The 24681-nt window shown below is 36.8% G+C and overlaps 1 protein-coding gene across 3 annotated transcripts; it reads right to left on the bottom strand.

The window, feature by feature from the left end:
* Positions 1 to 542: 542 nt before the first annotated feature.
* On the bottom strand, positions 543 to 23024 carry LOC121425380 (carbohydrate sulfotransferase 11-like). Of its 3 annotated transcripts, XM_041621421.1 has the most exons (5): positions 22912 to 23024; positions 20112 to 20222; positions 3537 to 3798; positions 2786 to 2931; positions 543 to 2037 (listed from the first exon to the last, which is right to left on the bottom strand). In XM_041621421.1, exons 3-5 carry the CDS (start codon positions 3685 to 3687, stop codon positions 1162 to 1164), a joined length of 1173 nt encoding a protein of 390 aa, XP_041477355.1. In that variant the 5' UTR covers positions 3688 to 3798; positions 20112 to 20222; positions 22912 to 23024; the 3' UTR covers positions 543 to 1161. The 3 variants fall into 3 exon arrangements, with proteins under 3 accessions (XP_041477355.1, XP_041477364.1, XP_041477345.1); XM_041621430.1 differs by lacking the exon at positions 20112 to 20222; XM_041621411.1 differs by lacking the exons at positions 20112 to 20222; positions 22912 to 23024 and adding an exon at positions 11038 to 11453.
* Positions 23025 to 24681: the final 1657 nt, after the last annotated feature.

The following is a 24681-nucleotide window of genomic DNA, read 5'->3' as shown; positions in this document are numbered from 1 at the left end:
CTGAATTTTGATATCTGTATAAACACGAATAAAGACCCGCGTACATTGTACGGTTAAAGAGTTGATATTATTCTTCAACCGAATACTTGCAAAAGTGAATCGTTTACAAATGATTTTTCGCTAGTTCAATTCAAAACTTCAAACGGTGACTGGAATATATACATATTTTAGGTCCATCTATAACTTTGGTTAAGGTTCAATAATGCAAATTATAATTGATTATCAGGTAACATTCCCATTTTACAGAAAGGTGTGCCACTTAAAGTTGTCATCCGTTAATTCTTTGTTAAAGTTTGAATAATACATTTCAGGATATATGGTACCCCCTCCTGGCGTGCAATCTTTTTTATTTTCCTTGTTAAAAGGGGCACTTTCAACACTTTTTCACTAATCTAGTAATATTATATCAGCAAACTACAAACAAAGCTTGAATCCTGAAACTGTCAGCATTTTTATTTTTAGGAATCGTTTTATATCGAAAAGAAAGAGGTACAGTTATTTTTATTCTGGTCGGAATCGCGCCCAAAAATAACTTTGCCCAAAAATAACTTTGAAGTAAAATCACAAGAAAATCCGCCAAAATACGAATTGTTTATTAATAATCACGCACACTATAGCGGTTTCAGGACACACGTATTCATTTTATGTAGAAATAAAATATAATATTGACCGACACCTTAGGTATGCTGGGAATGGGATTCACCAAAACTTACGAGAGGCTTTAAACATTGGCATCCAGTATTGATATCAATGAAGGAAATATTGGTGATTGCCAACAACTGATGTTTGAAGTAAGACTCACAGGACCAGCTGATAGTAATGATGGTGACGTGCTCCAGAGTTACAAACTTGTTTTCAAAATATTGGTCTGTTTCCTTTTCACCTTCTTATGGGCAATCCGTAAAATAATCAAACTTTTAGTACATCCAACCACCCATTTTTTCTCAAGATTTACTTCACTTCATAAACTGACCGTCAGGATCATTTTAGAGCATTACATACTGTCATAATGAAGGTCTCACATGCATGGGGTCAAACGTACATATTTATGGAATTGCCCATATTTATTATGTTGATTGACATTTGTGTGTATGGGGGTGGTATCTATAAGCTTTATATCATTGTTCTGAGAAGCATAGTTAAATCATTTGTCGTTACTCTTCAAATGAAGTCTGGTTTTTCATATCCGAACAGGAAAAAATCCCACTTATATATCTCCCACAATCTCCTCAGCTGTTGCAATGTGATGTCTCCATATGCAGAGTACGTATATTCCGAACTATTCGTCGTAAATTCAGAAAATTTCGGAAACTGCGACATTTCATACTTCAGTTTCATAACCTTCTCTAAAAGGTATTTTGCGTCTTTATCAATTGTCTCCACTCGACCAACGAAGTCATAACCGATGTGACAAGGATCACATAGTTTATACATAGGCTTCCAATGCTCGTTAAATGCCTTCTCTTCTAAATGTGTCACGTAAGAAATGAATTCAGACCATGTCACGTTTTCGCCGCTCTCCAATTGCTCGGCAGAAGCATTTGTCCTGTACTTGGTCATGATATCGGCGGCGTAGCGGCGAAAGTATTTCCCGCCAGGGTCGGTGCGGTACCTCCACAATGATTCGAATTTATCCTTGTATGCAGAGAGAAGACGGATGAAAGGATTTCGAACAAAAGTGAATTTCTTGTATGATTTCAGAATAACATTTCGTTCATACTCTGGATAATCATAAAGTATTTGCAACACGCCATTGTGATGGGCGTCAAATTGGGTTATGGAATTCAAATCAATAGAGTCGTTGGTAGCCACCATTAACAATCGTTTCCAATTGGTACAGCTTGCCTTTGGTATAGAGCAGTACACAGCTCTGTGTTTTTCATCGACGAATAAACGTTTGAGCGTGTCTACCGACACCTCATCCGATGTGAGTTTTTCATTTTTTCGACAGATCCTTTGAATGGTAGCCTTCCGGGATGCTTGATCGTCGTTTTGAACCTTCTTCTTTTCATGATGAGATTTTATGACGACAATATTCTGTGTGTACAAAATGTAAATGGAACATCATACAGTTTATATTTTTATGGTGAAATGATTATGAATACCCAGACGAATTCTTATCTTGAGCTGTACGACATTAATTAATGTGTCACATGCTTTCATTGTGTTGAGGCGCATGTCAATAAAAGCAACAACCCACATGGATTTATGAATCTATGTCAGTCAAGAGGTCGTATTGGGGCTCTACACACAATCTGCTTCGCAAACCACCTAGAAATTGATTAATTTCCAAACACATGGCTTCATCTACATTTTTTTGTAAAAAAGAATGCCTCTAATCAGCAAGCACAACTTGCAGGTCGCGTCATCGTGCAGTCGTGAGGTCCAATTTCGTTATAGACTATATGCCATCTATGGGTACAAAAATAATGTACATGTTGGTATTACACGTCTTCTTTAGTCAAAACTAATTTAAGACCAAAACGAGAGGACTTCTCGGTTTTCGCTACTTGGCCTATCATGGATACAACGCAACTTAACTCTTACGTGCTTCATGCCGTGAATGTATGCAGTTTGGTACACTGCATTTCTGAGGTTTGCCGATGAGTAACATTTTGGTATGAGAGCGACCCACCCCAAGAGACTGTCCCCACTTTTCTAGTCTTTCGTAAATTCACAATGCGTTTATTCCCCCTCCTCCCTCCTGCCTTCATCATAGCTTTCGAATTATGCTATTCATCATATTTATGTAAATGAAATACATATAAATGACAAGACGACTCACATCAGCATCTACAGCCGTACAGTCTTCGATCGTTTCATCACAGATCCCAAAAGGAATCGATTTACTTCCCTCGAACGACCGGGAAACATCGAGACCAGCATCTTTCTTCACGGCCTCGTGCACCACATTACTGCTTATCGTATAACCTATATACAAAGGAAAAAGCGATCCAGTGGTTAGAGCATAGGACTCATAATCGCAAGGTTGTAAGTTCGAATCCCCACTCTGCCTTTGTCTCCACTTTGATAGAAGATCCGAGAGTAATATCTGTCGTCTCTAACGTCAGCCTCTATGACTGTTTAACCTAGACGTAAAATGTTTCCTACAATTGGTTTTATATCAGTTTGGAATTTACCGGGAAAAAGCTGCCATGTCGAGTTCCTACTGGAGTTATCAGAAACAGAAACAGGTCTAATATCTTTGAACACGGGTTGGTTGAGATCAACTGTATCAGACTGTTACTACTTCAAATTGTGTCCATCGTATAAAAAAATGTTTCACTATAAATTTGAGTTGTGGTTATTCGCAAGGTTGTTCAACTTTTTATCAATTTAAAAATGAATATGAAATTAGAAAAAACTACGAGTATTATGTTTCGAAGAAGGATAAACAGGCCAATAAATGCCAACCGGCATAGCACATAAACACAAACAACTTGGAATTAAAAGTGTCTTGAAGATAAAAACCCATGATTTCAGAAACTTGAGGACTAAACCCTTAGAAGTGGCTTATAATAGCACGAATCACTTACTTATGTCGATGCCCCTAGCGACGTTGCCATATATATAGCCAGCTACACAGGCCGCAATCAGTCCCGTCAGGTAGAGGAATGTCTTGCCTGATCTCACGACGTTCGTCATGTTGGTGCCATGTTTATCTTCTCTGACTGTTGACTGGTGCATCGTGATGGAAGAAGGCGATGCCGAAGTTAGGAGTGGCTGAGGAGTCAAAGAGATCCATGGTTGCTGGTTTGAAGGAAGTGACAAAGGTTGCAGTCAGTGGTACCTTCACATCTACGCATGATAGAAAAAGGGCAGGAAATGATATTTAGTGACGGTGGTAGTTTATTTTACCTGGATCCCGTCTTACAAAGAGTTGCAATTGATCCAATCAACCACAAAAATGGAAAGCCAACAACACCAACATCTACAACGCATGTTAAAAATGTTTTCTCGAGATGTATACTCATACATGCAGCACATCGTTGCCTTGACGATTCAGCGGGCTCCTCTTTGTCTACAAAGGGCTTTCTGCAAATTTCTTACAGGATTTCCATATAGTTGAAGTTGATTGGATCAATCTCGATTCTTTGCAAGAGGCCTTTTTTATTATCATTAATGAAAAAACATGGATTTTTGTTAACAATCAACCAGAAGACCGAAGGCTAAAAGTCATCATCTCTGAGTGACCTGGTAATGAGGATGCCTTCTAGATGGCACTAACGCATCAAGTGGGAATAGAACCGGGGCAATCGAATGGCGACTGAGCTACCCGTGCTACCACATCTCCCCTCTAGTGAAGAAATATTTTGCGGTACATCTGTTCTTCATGCAGAAAATATATCGCCGCAATATAGCCCAATTTTCGAACCTGCAAAAGGACGAATTTGAGAAAACAGCAAAGACATAATAGGAGAGTCACAACCTATATGCACGTTAATACCAATACATTCTTCGTCAGAGTAGGGTGTTCAACCGGTGAGTCGGTCCCGGCAAAAACCTTCAGGTCAAGTAAATCTTGACGTTCAATTGCCATAATAATCAATAAAGTGATAGTGGGCATTAACGAGAAGACAAGCCAGGAGCACTATCACCGTCTATACGAGCATACTGAAGTAGCTACCCTGAGTAAACAAAGCGTTATTATGATACTCGCGTAAGTTTGAGATCTGTATTTGTTATACGTACATCTTGTTCTAATTCCTTTCAAATAGAACGAAAGGTGGCTTCCCCTGAGGAAATGAAATGGGAAGTGATCTTATTGTACAAATTCCAAAACGGCAATGGACTTCATCACTACCTAACTTAAAACGAACGCCTTATTCATACACCAATGCTGTTACAGATCAATGGATTTCACAGGTTGTAGCATTCACGTGTTTTTCATTGCAATGAAAATACGAACATTCTTGCACCATCGTGATGATCATGAAAGGCGCGAAGATAGTGTTATCGGAGGTATGAAAATAATAACCACCAAAAAGTGTAGATGTCAAATCAGAGCGGCTCGGCATCGTCAAACTAAAAAAAGGTTCAGCTCCTCGTCCTTGAAAGCCGTGAGCTCAATGATTGTGAATGACACTCTACAGTGCTTACCAATGAAGGCCGCTACAAGTGAAGAGGAGTTGAGCAAACAGTATCAACCCGTGGTTATATTCTACATCATGTTTGTTCGACAAGACTCGAGACAACAGTCATTAAATCAATATATCACATTGAGGAAGCAGACCCTCCACTTTCATGGAGTAGTCAGATTTTGTATCTCATTATTTCCGAAAGACAACAAAGGTAGGATGTTCGCAAACACAGCCTCCCAACAATGAATCAATAACCAGGGGTCACTCTCAAGGAATGGGAGCTCTCCCCTTCCCCGATTATTGATTGTACATTATTTTATTTTTTTAAGCCACTTCCTCCTCTGAAACATTCCCCTCTTAATCATTTAAATCTAATGAAGAAACCATTCAAGCATCGCTTTTCTCATTTTCCATTTTCTAAAGGAAGAACCTCTTAATATATACCTCGGTCACATTTATACGGCGGCCGTACGGCGAGTCAAGCCGTTTTAACATTTTTGTACCAGCTATACACAGGTGGTTTGAATAAAAATGAATAAAACGGCTGCTTCGACTCGCCGTACGGCCGCCGTAGAGCAAATGTGACTGAGGTATTAATGCCCGTTTTTAGGAACAAGTAGTTCCCTGGTATAGAAAGTTTCTTTTATGCTCCACATGCGCACTTTTATCCCCTTGGGCCCCTCTCTTTGGCCTATTGAACTTGCCTAATTATTACGTAGAAATTGTTATTTGTTAAACGATTTCCATTTTTTTTTCATCAATGTGCGATACACTTCTATCCCTCGTTCATGAGACGGTCCACTGCCCCTTTTAGCATATCAAAGGTTTTTTTCCCCAGGAGATGAACTTCACCATTCACGTAAAAACAGTAGACTAGAACGATGTTTCAACAAAGAATACCGTTGGATAGGAGAGCTCGAAAGGTGACTATTTCCTTTGTGCCACGTATCTGTATACATGTTAGATTCTTTATTCCCCGCTTTTACGTGATAAAGGGAGGGGGGGGGGGCAGTATCATTTTTTAATATCTGCCATAATTTTGTGTTTTTGCTGGATTGTAGCTTTCGCCTGAAATATTGTTTAATTCATAAACAATCACACACAGAGTCAAAGGTTCGATTAATAGGTAATAATGTCTTTTTAATGTTTGCTTTCTGGGTGTATTCATATCTTATTCACCCATGCATGCCATGTGTGTATACAAATACATGTGGTGCACCCCCCCCCCCCCCCCGATGTGGTTTATTAACAGAGTCATTTTTAAATGAAGAGTGGGCTTGCCCCTGTAGATCAAGAGAAAGAGAGAGAGATTAAAAAAAAACAGGGGTATAGTAATATATCCCTACACACCAGTCATCAAAGACGGATAAAGTACGTGTTTAGAGTTGAGGAAATAACATAAGTAAAATAGCAGAGGGAATGCTGCACGAGCGAGGAGAGTCTGCTATTTTCTCTGAATTTCGGTGCCGGTGGGATACTTATTTCCCTCACAGCGCATTGTTGGGGGTAATTCAATGGATTATAATGGAGTCTCTTATGCAGGTTTCTAATACCTTCTCCAACGCCCATTCAATATGATGACTTTCATATATACCGAAATGCGTGTGCGGGTATGCGAGGCATGATGGTCACGGTTTTGTCAACTGCATTTCACAATTTAATCACCAACGGCCCAGTATAAAAACATGGATGCATTCCAATACAGAAAACACGTCACCCTGGAAGAATAAACCAAAGCGTAAACAAAAGTTTGGAATGTAGCTATTTGTACGAGTTCTTCTATAAAAAAAAAAACACCCACAAGGGAACAGTTCTCAAGTACACGAATAAACATCCTATTTTATTTAATGGTCAATACCTACATAGTTGTATCCAGGGGTGAGAGTTGCTTTTGAGTTGTACTCGAGAAAGAGGAACCAATTATGTACCAAAATGGATCCGTTGTTAATAAGCTAATTATACACATGTACAGGTGTATTTATTTCATTCTAGTGGTTCTACTGATGGTGCTAAAACGTTTTCTACTTCTACGTAAACAATATAAACATTACATTTTCTGTAATGTTATGTAACCTTCTGTCTCTTAATACTTGTGATTTATTTAGTCAAGAGTTATTTCAGCTTTGCTGTTTAATTGATTTAATTCCGTATAAATACAACAAATTTTCCTCTTAATGTCAGTTCCTGATGATGATCTGAACTAAAAGGTCGAAATTTTGAAACTCAAGAATTTTGGCTCTACTCGGAATTTTCTTCCTGTCATTTTACTAGACTATATGCATGTCAATAATAGATTCTGAATGATCCGATGATTTAGTGACATACCATTTGCGAACAAAGAAAAACAATACTTAGCGATCATACCCTAGGATAAAGATGCAGATAAAAAAATGAATATTACTATTCTTTAAAAAAGTAAAAAGAAAGAATTATCAAATACGTACTATAATTTCAAGCTAATTTCAATTACTTTTGTTTATATGAATGTTTCAATAAATAAATAAATAAATCAACTTTTATTGTTTTTAATGTACATACATGTGAAATTTTATATAGAGGATTTTTTTTAACATGATTTAGTCTTCGGGCTGCTGTATTGCATTTTATTGTATTCAATTAACAATGCTCACAACACTGCATGTAGGAAGAGTTTTATAACTCTACATGGCCAAGTATCACTAAGCATATCACTTGGCTTAAAACTTAGCATATCGTGTTTTTATCTCTAAGCATACCACTTAAATTATGACAAAACATATCACTTGGTTTATTACTGAGCATATCATTGGCTTGTCACTTAGCGTATCGCAAAGTATATCACCTAGTGTATCGGTTAGTACATCCATGGACCGATAGGTCCATGGAATAGCTTATATCAAACAGCATATCACTTAGCACATAACTTGGGTTATTACTTAATACTTAGCATATCGTTTGGCTCCGTATACTTAATATGTCACCAGGCTCATATCATTTAGCTTTAATATCACTTAGCTTACCACTTAGCATTTAACTTGGCATAGAAGTTAGCATATAATTTGGCTTGTTACCTGATATATCATCAAGGATATTTCTTAGCAAATCAATTGACGTATTATTTAGAATGCCACCTGCCATGTCATTTAGCATAATCACTTAACTTAGTATATCACATAGTAATTATATACATACAAGTACACCATTTTAGCATATAACTTTGTTTACTCCTTAACATAATTATCATGAAGTATATGACTTAGTATATCACTTTGTTTATCACTCAGCATAACCCTTTGTTTATTTCTTAGCATATTAACTGGCCTATACCACTAGGTATATCACTTCACTGAGAATACCCCTTATCTCTTAGCATATCAATTCGCCTATCACAAAGTATATCACTTCACTTAGAATACTCCTTTACTTATCTCTTAGCATATCACCAAGGTTATATCAATGAGCCTATCACCTATCTTTTATCTCAATATAACAATTAGTTCATCGGTTTTGTTCCATTTTTTTACATACTGAAATGTGATTTGGAGGACATAACGCACACTGTATTAGTCAAATCAACTTTATCTCACATTTGGGTACACGTACCTCTCCAAATCAGAGTAAATATTTTCAGTGTTGTGTGATGCAAAAAAAAACAATTGTTAAATAGCCGTGTTCAAAATGACTGTTTCTACTCTATTGACTCTATTGAGTTTCATTCATATTTCTTTTCAAATGCGGGACCCATGATAAAAACCCTTCGCACTCATAGCTGGATAAGGTCATACCAGACATCAATGAAAAGGGAATAACTTCAACCCGAATAATTTTAATCCCTATTCATATTTATTAGTATATTATTTTAATGCTCTATGGGGTGCACAGTTGGGAGCATTGCATGGAAGCAAGCTATTTGTTGATTCATGACCCATGAAATCAGGGGGTGTGTCTAGTTTATTTTAGTAAGCTAGGGGGTCGGAAAAAGTGCACCAATGAGAGTAAGATCCTTTTCTTTTTAAAGGGATTGTCCGGGTTGAAAATGTTTATAAATAGAGTAAAATTCACAAAGCAAAATGCTGAGAATTTCATCAAAATCGGATAACAAATAACAAATTTATTGAATTTTAAATTGTATCAATTATTGTGAAAGCAGTTATATGCGCATCGTCATGAATATTCATTAGATGGGCTGATGTCATATTCCCTTTTCCTTTTTCTTATGTTATTACATGAAATCATAATTGTTTCATTTTTTCATACATGGGTAAATGACGTGTCTTCATTATGATGAAATAAGTTGCGGCAATAATTAACTAATGCACTTTATCAGTTGTCAATCCAACTTTTTTTAGTTCTTGGTATATTTTTTTTAATAAACCTAACTTCATATAATAAAATACAAAAGAACAAATTGGGATATGACATTCTCAGCCCACCTAATGAATAGTCATGAAGACATGCCCAGAACTGTTTCACCGGATTAATGCAAATATTTAAAATTCAATAACTTCATTATTTGTTATCCGACTTTGATCAAATTCTCGTATTTTGCTCTGTGAATTTTACTTTTTTTTTGATATATAAATATTTCCAGTCTGGACCATCCCTTTAAAAGAAAATAACTTTGCTCTTCCTGGGTAATTTTCTTTTCTTTTTCTTTCGTAATTTTGAAAAACAATCAAAGCGTTATTTGATAGAAAAGAACGTTAATTTGTGGGTTATTTTCTTTGATTGGGGTATCATATTAAGGAGCAGATCTCGCACTTCTTAGACAAGTGATTTTCCTCTTGAAATTCATAAATCGCTGCGCAATGGCTTTTTGGAATCGATTTCAAAATTGTTTTGCTTCAGTTTTTGGTCACTCATCCTTAAATGAATAATCATCGAAGGTATACGACATGGAATAGTAGAACCTAAGCTTTAGATTAATAGGTCGTTTGTCTATAAATCATCGATGAATATCTGTTTTATTTATATTGGACGCACGTAATGTGGATGTGTGCAGTGACGTAATAAGCCAAACATTTTAGGGTTGAAGAAGATGGAATACATGGCAAAATTATTAATAGCAAACATTTCACCTTTGAAATATAAAAAGATTTTCACATGATATTTAATTTTAGATCTTATTTATTTAATTTGTTTATATATCCTTATTCATTTACTTATTCGCCTTTTTCTTTGGAAGGGGGGGGGGGGAGTGACTTCTAAGCTCCCATGTATATGTGTGTGTATATACCATGTACATGTGTGTTTACTCATATCCTCCTCCAATTTTTTTTTACAGAATATCGAGATTGAGCGAGAAAAAGCACACTCAACTTTTCTGACTGGTTCGATTGAATAATGTAAATGTAATGATAACTATATTAACAACAATGATTATAAATAATGATGATAATAGTGGTTATTACTAGGCATTAGTTACTACAAATTTATATAGTATAAAAATATAACATTTTTTCTACCTTGAATGGGGGGGATGATTGTGCCCAAAATCACCCATCATGAAAGTCTGGGGATGCATAACCCATTCCGTCCCCACCACATTGACTACTACTACTACTACTACTACTACTACTACTACTACTACTACTACTACTACTACTACTTCTACTGCCAATACTACTGCTACCACCATTACTACTACTACTACTACTACTACTTCTTCTTCTTTTTTCTTCTTCCTCTTCTTCTATTGTTTTATGCTACCACCACCTCCACTTTGTGTTGTTACTACTACTACTACTACTACTACTACTACTACTACTACTACTACTACTACTACTACTACTATTACTACTACTACTATACTACTACTACTACTACAACTTCTTCTACTACTACTTCTACCCATACAACTTGTTCTCTTAGTTATGGTGTTACGATGAAATCAATAAAAACCCACTATTGTTTTTTTACCATTATGGACTGAATTCGAACGACGTGCATTGATGATTATTGATGTATAGTATCTTACCTGAAATATACGAAAGAATCCATTGGAATATAGTGGGGGAAGCAGCTCACTCTCATTGAAGATAGCGCACATTCACTCAATTAGCTATCAGTCGAAATTATGTATCTTGCTAGTTCCCCATCGTCTTCCGTCAGTGTATAATTGCATGTAATTCTAACAGCATGAGAGTCACGTGACTGTAAATTTACTACCGGTTGGCGTAGGTCAGGGTGTTGGTGTAAACATCAAATCGGCCATTACACATGCATTCACACGACAACATGTATATTTCTCCACATAAATAGACGGCATATGTGGAATCGGCGACGTATAGGAGACTTGGTCAATTCACTCAGGTTGTGCTGTTCGATACGATGACAATAAAATCGAACCTAGTCACTGCGCCTGAACAATAGGCGACACCAGTTCTTCTATTTGTTGGAAACAAACAATACCCAATTCAGTGTGTACGCCTATCATCGTGCTTTAAGCCAGTACCCCCATCTCACTAGATGGCGATTCCGCTGCGATCGTCAAAAATCGACAAAGCGTGGTATATCGTAGCTTGAACGTGGCTTGATCTTTTCAATCTTCTCCGTCGTACCTTGATCTTTCTGAAGCGGCAAGGATCGCCACCATCTTCCTGGTCGCCACAAAATTTTGAACATGTTCAAAACTTACGTAGCGAGATCGCGGAGGTGCTAAAGCGCATCATAATCGAGTCAAGAGCGTATTACAAACGACATATTCGTAGCTGTAACGAAGCTCCAACGCACAAGGCGTAGTAGAAGCGCATTAAAAGCGGCACCGATCGCCCGTGTTTTTCAGGCCCGTTCCCAAGAGAAGCTACGCTGCTTCCGTTTACGAGGCGACTGCCTTGCGCTCGACACGCTTCACACCGTTTCCACCACGACGCTTTCCCTTTGGGTGGCATGTGGCACACGTTCTCAGCCCGCTGCAGGCATTCGCGTTGCGCTTTTGCTGCGTCGCTGATGACTGGCCAGCGTTTGAGCAGCGACCGTCTGCGCTGCTATGAAACAACGTGCCGATGGTAGCGGATTATCACATTTTCAACAGATTACGAGGCGACACCACGACGTTTTCAAATATACTTCCCAGAAAAAGGACCAAAAAGGGAAGCTGCCCAATCTGTTATGCCGGCGGTCCAAGAGGAAGCGAACAAGAGGTTATGGTGGTGGTAGAGGAGGAGGAAGAGGAGGAGGAGGTATAGTAGGAGGATGAAAATCTAACTGCTGAGCCAGCTTGAAAGAGAGAAAAAAAAGACGCTCGCATGTCTTGATGACGAAATGGGTTACCTCCGCAAAAATATATAAATTGAATATGTTTTAAAAATAGAATGAATTCTAACTACAGTGACAGTAAACAATATTAAAATTTTAATGATTCGACTGATGTATTGATTGGGAAAGCACACTTTATGGGGATTCTGGCATTGTGCCCCCCCCCCCCACCCATTATGAGTGCTGTCACATCAGTAGACTACTTCTTGAAAGCAAATTTGAAAGGAATTTACCTAACAATTTTGAGTGACAAACTTTTGTGGAAAAAATAAACAAAATATGAAATATTTTTATGCTCTTTTATGAATTTCTGGATGCATCCTCATATTAACTATTACGCTCATCGACATCTTTTGAGTGAAATTTTGATAATATTGTATATTATGACTTAAGTGACAGCCAGGATCGGACCCAGTATCTTTTTGGCCTCCTCCTTCTACTGTCCTCGTATCAGGTCCTCGTATTCAACTTCTAACTGAAGTTGTTGTATAATGTTAACATGGTTAAGATGTATAGTCAAACCAAATTCTGGACATCCATCTTGGTCGGAGGTTGGCAATCGACTGAAAAATGTCTCATGTGCCGCGATCAATATGCCGATTGCTTGAAATCGTTTCAAGAGCCCATCATGAACGTAACACAATCGTTCCATTCGTAGCACCACCGTACCGAGGTCCTAATTAGCGTATGGGCCTCGTTGTACGATCGCTTTGATCGCAGAAGCAGCGCATCACATCTGCCTCAAATCGTGGCAAGAGAGTGGCAGCGTCGTACTACCAGCGTATTACCATCGCCTTCAGCGCAGGTCCGTCGCAGTGAAGTTGTAGTGCAATCGCCTCGCAGGCTAAAAATAGAATTCGAGGACGATTCTGCTACGCTTTGCGGGATTTAGACAGATCGCCATGGTCGCCATGATCGCCATCCTAGTGAGATGGGGGCCTTAAGCAGTAACAACCCATATCGTGTTTGGATATACACATTTCAAACATTTCATTTACAATTTTTCGCCCGAAAATTCATCACGAGAACATGTCCGTATAACAGCTAGGGACGGAGGTAACCTAGAGGCAATATCCCTTCCCCTAAAATGTTAAACAATCGACTTTTTGAATTAAAATGCTCACCAAAATCTAAGTACATAATTTCTTTCCAATTTTGAGATGGAAGACAAAAAATACGCCTCCGAGGTAAGGTCGGTCGCTTCGTTTCCTCACGTACAAACATTTTCAACTTTTAACATTTACTGAAAGGGGTTATACCCCTTTACACCAGATGAAGTTTCCGCTACGTTCTTGAAGTTCAGAAGCAAACCAACGTGGCACCAGGGGCGGTATTCTGAAAACGTTCTTATCTTAATTTTGTTCTTATCTACGTCACTTTCTTAAATTGGTATTCTGAAAACGTTCTTATCTTTTTCTTATCTTTTGTTCTTATCTTTGTTCTTATCTTGCTCTCCACCCCCAATGCTGAGCGCGTAAATTTACCACTCGCGCATATAATACAAAAGTGAATCAAGATAAGTGGTATTCTGAAAACGTTCTTATCTTTTTTCTTTCTTATCTTTCACGGTATTTAAGATAATTTATTAAGATAGCTAGAGGGTTATCACATCTCACGATGTCTGCGTTTTTTTCTTGCTCTAAATCGATGGCCAGTAGTAGTAATAAGTACCCACAAGTATCCCACCATTTCTTTCATTCACCCTTTATTTTGCCCGTCTATTTTTCTATCCCTCTTTCTTTTTTCGTCCTTTCTATTTGTCTGTCTTTCTTCCTTTCTATCTACATGTCTTTCTTCTTTTATTTCATTCTTCATTTATATCTTTTCTTTTGTTCTGTTTAAATCTTTTAATTTTTTTATTTTGCTTTGTTTCATTTATACTTCATCTTTCTTCCATTTTTATTTTCCCTTTTCGTTTTATCCCTTTCTTATTTCTTTATAGCTACTGAGTCTTTATTTCTTATTTTCCCCCCTTTTCTCTTCCTTTTCTTTCTTTCTTCCTTCACTTTTTTTGTCATCTTTCTATTTTTCTTCCTTATTTTTTTCGTCCATTCTTTCGTTTTTATATATGCTTTTCCTTTTTGTTTCTTTCTCCTTCACTTTTTTGTAATCTTTTTATTTTTCTTCCTTATTTTTTCTTCAATTCTTTCGTTTTATATATGCTTTTCCTTTTTTAATCATTCATTTTATTTTCCCCCTTTTGCTTCCTTCCCTTTAATAATTCTTAATTTTTCTTTCTAAATTTATTTTATTTCTGCTTTCTGAAATTTTTGTGTCTTTTTTACTTTCTTTTTTTTCTTTATTTCGTCGCTCATTCTTTTTTCGTTCATTCTTTATTTACCCTTTTTCTTTACTTTTGTTTCTTCTCTCTGTCTTTCTTCTCTTAACTCTTTATTTTCCCTTTCGTTTTTTTTCTCTTTCTTTCTTTCTTTCTTTCTTTGAATTTACCTTTCTTTCCTTTATCTTTTTGTAGTTTTCATGTTTGCGTTAATTTTCCTTTCATTTTTTCTCTCTCAATTTTATTCTTTGTTTCATTTCCTTTTTTCTCTCTTCTTCACTTTTTACATTTTATTCCTTTTTTCTCCTTCTTTTTTTTCTTTCTAACTTTCTTTTATTCGTTTTTAGACTATTTTCTTTTTCGGTTCCATGTTACTTTTTTTAATCTTTTTAGTTTGACCTTTTTCTTTTGTGTGTGTGTGTTCCTTTTAGTTTCTTTCTTTTCTTTTTCTTTTTGTTCCTTCACTTTATCATTGATAATTGTTTTATTTCTTTCATCCTTTTCCTTTTATTTATTCTATTTTTCGTTCTTTTTTTATTTCTAAGTCCTTTTTGCTTGCTTTCTTTCGTTTACTCTTTATTTTTCATTATTTTCTGCTTTGTTCCTTTCATCTTTTTTCTGCTTCATTCTGACCCTTTTCTGTCTTCTTACTTTAATACCTACTTACTTTCTTTCTTCATTTTTTATTCTTTATTTGTACCTGCTTTATTTACTTTTTTCTTTATTTTGTGCACGTGGACGTCTCGAAATAATAAGTCATTGCGTATAAAATGCCTATTTCGCGCAATGCGCCAGAAACAGTGTACGCGCAGCGCCCATGATATTCTCTTCACATAAGGTACGCTTCTATTGGTTAAACTGCCAATATAACGCGCATTTTGATTGGTAATATCCTATAAATGGGCGTGTTGAAGATAAGAAGGCAGTCCTTACAAAGATAAGAACGCGTTAAGAAGATTTTCAGAATACCGATTTGCAATGATTTTAGCGTCTTCTTATCTCAGTGAGATAAGATAAAAGATAAGAACAAAGATAAGAACGTTTTCAGAATACCACCCCAGCTTCCTCCAGTGCACCGGATGAAGTTCCCGCTACGTCCTTGAAATTCCGAAAAAAATAGCGATAACTTCCTTGCTTTCGAAAAATATGAAATCGTCCCGTGCATAACACGTCTGCGCTACGTCCTTGATACGTTCATGATGCGTTAGTGGTGTTCTTTCCGTGTCCGCTACGTCTGTTACGTCGATGGAGCTTTTAGTACGCGATAAGAAGGTCCTTATTGCGTCAGTACTACGCACTGCTCAGACGGCGCTCCCGCTACGTGGACTTTGGACATGTTCAAAGTCCACGTAGCGGAAAATTTGTCTCTGGAGATCATGCAGACTATACCACGTCAATTACCGTTCTCACTCCGCTCTCAGTACGCTGCAGTAGTTCCCACTGCGTCATGGCCATTTTTCTTTGACGTAGCGAGAACTGCATGGACTTAGCGTTGGTGTAATGGGGGTGATTATGGCTATGTAGGCTCCGAAAGAGAGAGAGAGAGGGGGGGAGGGGGATAGGCGGTTTATTTTCAATTAGTTTAATGCCCGGGGGGCACTTACATTGACGAGTGGATACCATGCGCGACCAAAAAAAACACGTAAAAAGGATGTCTTTTTCACGATAGGGCACGTTACGTACGTAACGTGATAAGGGTGTCAAAACACAAAAATAATGAAAAAGGGTATCTATTTCGCTAGGAAAATTACGTGTTTAGGGTCAAATAAACAAAATGATAAATTTTTTTTTAATGTTTTATAAAGGATGCCCTTTTTGCCCCAACACTTCTCGTTTAGAGTCCGATTTGCGCGAGGTGTAAAAGGTAGGGTCGTACTAAACCAAATAAGGTAAAGCCGACGACCGAAGGACCTGTAACAACAAAACATTCCTTTACTTGTTTAGGGGTTCATTTCAGGGAATATTTGCCAGTATCGTTTTGTTTCCAATACTTGTTAAGGGTAGTTTTTTTACACGCCAATACTTGTTAAGGGGTGCATTTTCAGAATATGGAAATTACGTGTTTAGGGTGCTTTTCGAGACCCCATGGTCGCGCATGGTATCCAAGCGTGAATGGAAGTGCCCCCCCGGGTTTTAATGCCAATTGAAAATCAATAATTATATAGGGGGGCACTTATATTGACGAGTGGATACCATGCGACCAAAATGACACGTAAAAAGGATGTCTTTTTCAAGATAGGGCACGTTACGTACGTAACATAATAAGGGTATCAAAAACACTAAAATAATGAAAAAAGGTATCTATTTTCGCTAGAAAAACTACGTGTTTAGGATCAATTTTGCGAGGATGTAAAAAATGTTTGATAAAGGATGTACTTTTGGCCCCAAGAGTCAAAACTACGTGTTTAGGGTAGACGATTTGCACGATGTGGGAGGTGAGGCTGAACCAAACCCAATTATGTAGGTAAAGGTAAAACCGACGACCGACGTCTGTGACAATACAATAAAAACAGTGGCGTACCGTGGGTCACGGCATGGGGGGCACCAGCAAAAATTTTAAGTCACTTACTGGGCGCACGAAGCGCGCTCAATTGCCAGGTATACTGACCTAATAGAAGCATTTTAAAGGACAAGTCCACACCAACAACAAAAATTTATTTGAATGAAAAGAGAAAAATCCAACAAGCATAACACTGAAAAATTCATCAAAATCGGATGTAAAATAAGAAAGTTATGACATTTTAAAGTTTCGCTTAATTTCACTAAATAGTTATATGCACATCCTGGTCAGTATGCAAATGAGGAGACTGATGACGTCATCCACTCACTTTTTCTTTTGTATTTTATTGTATGAAATATGAAATATTATAATTTTCTTTTCATTTTCAAGTGAAACGGTGATTAATTCCTCCCTGAGCATGTGCAATTACCATTGTTTGATACTATATGGTTCAGTCAAGTCGGTCCATATGGTCAAATTTGTAATAAATGAAATATTGTATAATTCAAACAAAAAAAAACTCATTTGCATGTCACTGAGTTGTGCATATCACTGTTTTGTGAAAAATAAGCGAAAATTTAAGATGCCATAACTTTCTTTTTTGACATCCGATTTTGATGAAATTTCAGCGTTATACTTGTTTTATTTTTCTCTATTTATTAAAATCAGCATTTAGCTGGGGTGGACTTGAACTTTAAGGACTGTGCCATTAAACAGATATGTATCTCACTGATAAAATAATGCGAGCGAGATGCGTGAGATGAAAATTTTTGACATTCAGAAAAAAAAGGGACATTATAAGCAATTTTTTGTAATCATGATACGTACCTGTCTCACTAAACAAAGTAATTTATAATTCAAGCGCGAGCTGAAATTTTTGTATGTATTGACCCCAAACAGGGACAAAAGGACTATTTTTTTAGGAATTAATGAAGAGCATACATATTTCACTAGTCATTTATTGCGTGCGTCAAGCGCTTGCTGATTTTGGAAGAATTACACCTAAACACATGAAGCAATTGTTGTACTCATTGTGATTCTCACTAATCAAATACTACGAGCGCGAAGCGCGAGCTGAAATTTTTTGAAATTCGGACCTGAAGAGTGGCATTCTCAGGCTTGTTTGTAGAAATTCACTTAGACCATACGTATTTCACTTACTGAATGATGCGAGCGCGAAGCGCGAGCTGAGCATTTTTGGTGAGATATGTCTGCTCTATTCCTAAAAACAGTCCTTAAAATGTTACCTTTACTGGTCTGAAAACAATAAAAAACAAAAGAAATATAGTGAGTGATGGACATCATCGACTGGCTCATTTGCATGTCACTGAGTTGTGACATCACCGTTTTGTGAAAAATAGTCAAAACTTTAAAATTCCATAACTTTCTTATTTGACATCCGATTTTGATGAAATTTTCAGCGTTATGCTAGTTTGATTTTCTCTATTTATTCAAAATCAACATTTTTCTGGGATGGACTTGACCTTTAAGCTATATAAGCGTCTTTAAGTCAAGTTTTGGTAAAGTCCATTGCATTTTCATAGATTATTAATCGTCTGAGATAATGAAAGACGGTGTCGTAAATCACATGTTTAAAAGATGTGGTCTAAAATCTGATCAGTTCGCCATAACAAAACCCTAAAAGAGGGTCGGAGACGAGAGGGGGGGGGGGCGGTTGAGGGGTCCTAGTCCTACTTTTATTTCATTTCGATAAGTATCAATATGGTCGGTCCTTGTGTCGGGCAAAACATAATACTTGTATTTCGTTAAATGTTTTCAACAATCTCTATGTAGATTCCTCTTGGATAGCCCTTTATAGCCGAATCCCTTTATAGTTTGAAAGAGTTCCGACAAGCGCATCTAACTTGATATGTGGCCTATATCGCTTCAAAGTAGATGGAGTTCGTAAAATTGGTGGGAGCTAACTGCACGTGATATGATATGGCGACTTCATTCAACCATGGAGATTGTGTGTTAATATTGTTCTGCACTGGTCATGCCGATCAGGGTTTGGGATTTGATTTTCATACTGATGAAAAGTGAATACATGTATAAGCTTATTAACTAGGGAGTGGGATGGGAAACTGATGCTAATGATGACTACAAATAATCTGAAGAGATTATTAAGACCCACGCCATATCAAGGACTAACACTACTTCCAAAAAGATATGCCTATTAAGTATTAGGATTTTATTAAGAAGCCAATAGTCTAAAGCCTGTTGATCACTTTCTCTGTCAGAAACTCTTTTATTGACAAATTTTTAACACTAAGGCAAACTAAAAGTGGGAAAAGGGTTAATCTCGCATGATGCAATAGGCGAATAAGGCATACTTCTGCAAATCAGCTGGCTCGACTCCCAGCATCCTTTCTATTTAGGCCGTGAGGCGAAGAAGGAAGTAAGTGCCAATCTTGCAGGTGCCACGAGCCTCATTACATCAGGAGGGCTAAAGATATTCGTTCGACCCAACCCATTCGATTTTTTTTAATTTGATATTGCTGATTGACAAAACTACAAAAGTGTATGAATATGATTCAAAATCTAACACTGATTTCAGAAATGGTAACTACTGAACTTCTTTTGCCCAAATTGGAAAGATATATCAATGATTTGGAACTATTATTTGACTGGCGGAGAATTAGGGCTATTTTAGTGTTTCAGTTGATGAATTTGATCCCATCATAGTTATCTTCATAAATGGCGATTTATTTTTAAAATGAGCTGGCTACGATACCATTCTCTGGTCAGATATGGAATGTCAGATATATATCCTATCCAAAGGTAGTAAACATTCGACCCTCTAATTTCACATTTATTTTTCTATGAATTTTTCTTAAGTGCCATTTTAACACACAAGTCTATGGGGAATGTTTTACGCGCGTGACACATGCAAAATGCCGATATTGTTTTTTTTTTTCTTTTCATATCCGACATTGTGAATTCTTGAAAATCCGCTTACTTATACATTGCCTGGGTCTCGCACCTTTCCCTTAGAAAACTATATATTTCAACCTACCTGTCGACCTATGTACGTCCCTGAAGAACCTATGGAACTTGAAATCATGCGTACGTTTGATCGACACTCTTGAAGGCGCCAGGAGACGAGGATTATGGGTCCAAATTGTTCCTGCCATTATGGGAAAGAATACAGCATGACACAGTGTGAACGCAATGTGTGAAAAAATACTCCCTTTTTAACACGGTCATGTTAAATCAGAGTATTGTTACCAAGTAACTATGTGTTCACATTGCGCTCTTTCCATTAAAATATTGGTATAAACATAGATAAAGAGGAGTATTGTTACCAAGTAACTGCGTGTTCACAATGTGCTATTTCCATCAAGATATTTGTATAAAAATAGATAGTCCTCTTTTTTTCATTTCAGAGGCATGCAGTCTTTTCTTCCAAATTCTATTTATTCCGATTGTATAATATTTATCAATACTTAGCTCCTAATCGTTTCAAGCTGCGCGAATGATTCAGGATTACCATTATCCTACAGTGTTAAGACCCATAACAAAGTATAAGGATTGAAAGGCATATTCTAACCGATGGCTGAAGTGGGATGTTGCCCAGGGACGCGAAGATTACAGCATTAAAAAGGGGGTGTAGCCCCTACTAGAAATGAGGCTGATAAAGCATGGATCCAATAAGAGATCGGTATAAGATTTTCTAATTCCAAGAGGCAACAATAAAGAGTCATTCATTTCTCAAACGAATCATCAATAAATAAATCACAATTCATGGCCATAGATGTACGGAAGAAAATAATAATCATTTGAGGCCTGGGAAATGCAAAAAAAGGTGTTGATAATTATTACTGATACTGTTTTTTTTTATTTGACGGCTGCTTTAATACCCTATCCCTGCAAGTAGTCTTAATTGTTTCTGAGTGGTGTCTATGAAGACACAAATGAAGTCACAAAATCTGCACCGTTGCACCTATTTGAAGGTTACCCATTTCAGGTGCGGATTTTGTTGTATTTTTTATTTTACATTACGACTAAATGGGTCAAAATATCCTTTACGAAAATCAAAATACAATACAATTATATCCATGATATTTAAGTTTTGGGTTTATTTTGTGTATACCGATACCCCGTTTTAGGGATTTATTTCACTTTCTTCAGTTTGGTTTATGAATTAATTTATTTTCTTTAAAACAATCAAGGGGACTAATTTAACTTCGTTTATCTCCTATCCATGGGAGGGTTCATTGAAAACTAATTATTCTTTTCCCACCTGCTTATAAAATTTATGTATTCATTAATTGTTTTCCTTTTTTTACAGATAAATGGCGCTATACAATTGCTGTTCGTCATCATCAAATTTCATAAATTATATAAATTACCATCTTGGCACATATACCGAATGTTATAATACAGACAACTTAAACAAAGCAAAGGGTGATTTAAAAAAAAAATACCACTTCAAGTCTATGATAGGCCTAATATAATTGCCATCAAAGATAAGGAAATATTGTGCAAGAGGAAACTACATGTATACCGGATACATCATTGTAAAGAACGTCAACAGAACTGGGAAAGTTTACCCTGACTGAAAGTTTAATTGTAAAAATAGAAAACAATAGCAAAAAATAGTGGTGAATGTTTGAGGATAATCCATTTAAGATTGAAAAAGTTATTATAATCTTTAAATTATTATTTGTGACGTCATATGCGTGCAGATTCCCATGTATTTTTTCAATAAATGAAATGTCATTTTCTCAGAAAAAATGTTTTATTGTACCTTCAGTATATATCAACAGACGAATTATTTCACACCCGCTCCTGAAAGAAGAACATTTTTAGTCATCATGTGTAGGCCTATTTGAATAGGTGCGAAAGAAATGAATCTGAATCAATTTCTGAAAATGAAATTCATGCATTTTATATTACATAACATATGGGATAGCTGCTCGTATATGACGTCACAAATCAAAAACTTAAAATTCAAACAACTTTCTTAATCGTTAATGTATTTTTTTTTTGGGGGGGGTAATTTTATAACAAACCTTTGGTCAGGCTGAACTTCTCCTTTAAACAGAAATAATTCTGAAATGCAATGACCAATGATTTGGGGGGTAAATACAAAAACATTAAATGAAGTGGTATAAAGATGAAAAATCAAGAAAAATAAGTATAATCTTTACCTCACATCAGTAGAAATTATTCTACTCAAAGTATTGACTTTGTTTTAGGCCTATAGGTCTATACTTGAATGACAGAGATTCCATAGGTGCATTTTTACTGACTCGATTAAATCTTCTGAAAGGCAAGGAAATGCCAATTTGATTTGATTTCATTTTATTTCTGCATTCACATCAGTATCAGAATCCAAAATGTACAAAGGTAAAATAAACAAAATAATAATAGCCGTAATGTGAGCAGTGAAATAAATAACAAGATGTATTATACATTTTACAAAATGATAATTTGAATGGAGGAGGAAAAAACACCTAAAAATTTCACGTGAGAATGTCATGGATAGGAAATCGACATCGTAAGAGCTAAATTCAAGAATATCGTGTAAGGTTTTTAGGGGATTCAAGTGAATTTTCAGGTCCCACATGGAAGGTCTAAAGGCGTCAGCCCTCTGGTGCATCAATTGCGATCATTCATAATACTGAATAATCGAAAATAAAACAATCAAACATAATTTGTATTGGTACAAGTATGAATAGTTATAGTTTGCAAACAACAGCGTTTTGTTAAAGATTAGTCAATATGCAAATAAGAGTATTCTTTAATAATAGCTGTAAACATAATTATACGCAGTGTTTTAATCGTTTACGAATTTGAAATATTAAACTTACCCAATTATCATGCATGTAGCACCTCGCCCTGGGACCTCGTCTTCACAAGCCAAGGGTAAATGGCGGTGTGCTATCCTACGCCTGCATCACGGTGCACCTCCTCTCTATGTGATCGCACACCAGGAAATTACAATACGAGTCTAGTCGACTGGCCTTTGAATATCAAAATCTATGATTGGAGTTCTCGAGACTATTCATTACATTGGGGCTCTATTGATTAGAATGATTTGATTCAATGGCAATATGAATTTATCGAGGGGATCGGTTACGGGTGAGTGGAAATAAAAACTGGTAACTCCGCAATCCATTTTTTCCCCAGTCGTTTCAAAAGAACGCACCCATCAGTAAACAAGTACTGTAATTGTTAACTATTTATTAATTATTTGAACATAATTTCTTATACTGTATTGGGCATGTTACGGTGAGGATGGGGTGGGGGATTTTGTTATTTTTTCTAGCATGGGATGGCAAAGGACTCTGAAAAGGGACAAGGGGATTTGGATATGACGTATCTTTCTCCGAGTGGTGAAATTGGAGTATTATAAAGTTTCCTATATTTAAAGTTTTACTCCATCGTGTCCATTTGACTTTCTTCGTACGACCCCCATTCCCTTCCCTATCCCCCGAAACGTCCCTTCAAGTTTCCAAGTGCATTGATGTATCCGTTTTAATATTCTTCTACATTCATGACAATACAAAGCTTGTAGGCCTATACACTTCTACGGTATGATAGATGATTAAAAAATCTTAATTTTCTTTCAAAAATTGAAAAAGGGTATATTGATTTATGATGGTCCAGCATCCAACTTTGTATAACAACAAAACAAGAAATGCATTTATAAGCATAATTATGGTGAAAATGATGATGATGATGGTAATGATGATGATGACGACGATGATCAAGATGATGATGCTGGTGGTGGGTGGTCGTGGTGCTGCTGATGATATTGATGAGGATGGTCAAAGCAGGGTATGTTTTTTCGTTTAAAAAATAATTCTGATGTCGAAGATGTAGGTGATGCGGATGGGGATGCATGACGTTGACAATTTTGAAGACCTTGGGAGCATTTCAAGAAAAACATGTCGGATATTTTATCCGACAATTACCACAGTTCAGTAAGACACCTGGACCTCTCAGCGAATCAAACGTCTGACAACATTTCAGACTTTTACTTTAGCTCACAGGATTTACCCCATCTACGACAAACCCACACTATTGGGTATTCTGTGAATTTGCAGCCGCTGCCGTGTTAGTGTTCTTGTTGCTGTCGATGTTATTGTTTTTCCTCTAATCATTATTCATTTATACTTATATTGTTGTTTCTGGTTACCTACAGCACACTCGGTGATACTGACCGTATGTACAAATTAAGCAATAGATTGCAACAGGTTTGGCTGGGTGATATCAAACGTGATAGATTCAAACTAAAGTTTAAGACGAATCAAAGCCCGTTCATTCTTCCTTAGATGCAGATATTTTGTACTAACTGAGAAGTTCATTGGTAAAAGGTCTCGAATATCTTATTGTCTTATGCACGTCTCCTGAAGGGGCGGATCCAATGATTTTCCACAAGAGGGACATTTTTGTACAGAAAGAAAATAACAGCCCCCTCCCCAAAAATAGTAATAATAAAGAAAAAGTAGAAAGGTCTTCAGTGGTAGAGCGTCCTCCTCATGAACAGGAGGTCGTGGGTTCGATCCTCGGCCGAGTCATACCAAAGACTTATAAAAATGGGACCTTCTGCCTTCTTGCTAGGCGTTCAGCGTTTA

Source organism: Lytechinus variegatus, chromosome 1, assembly GCF_018143015.1.
Source record: "Lytechinus variegatus isolate NC3 chromosome 1, Lvar_3.0, whole genome shotgun sequence".
NCBI lineage: Eukaryota > Metazoa > Echinodermata > Echinoidea > Temnopleuroida > Toxopneustidae > Lytechinus > Lytechinus variegatus.
This window is presented reverse-complemented; position numbering and strand designations above follow the sequence as displayed.

What these genes read in the sequence shown, in the direction of transcription:
- LOC121425380 (XM_041621421.1), bottom strand. Translation starts at nt 3,687, where the DNA reads ATGCACCAGTCAACAGTCAGAGAAGATAAACATGGCACCAACATGACG. An exon ending in CGCTAGGGGCATCGACATAA is followed by an intron (nt 2,932 to 3,536) that starts GTAAGTGATTCG and finishes CTTTGTATATAG; the next exon opens with GTTATACGATAAGCAGTAAT. An exon ending in GTACGGCTGTAGATGCTGAT is followed by an intron (nt 2,038 to 2,785) that starts GTGAGTCGTCTT and finishes TTGTACACACAG; the next exon opens with AATATTGTCGTCATAAAATC.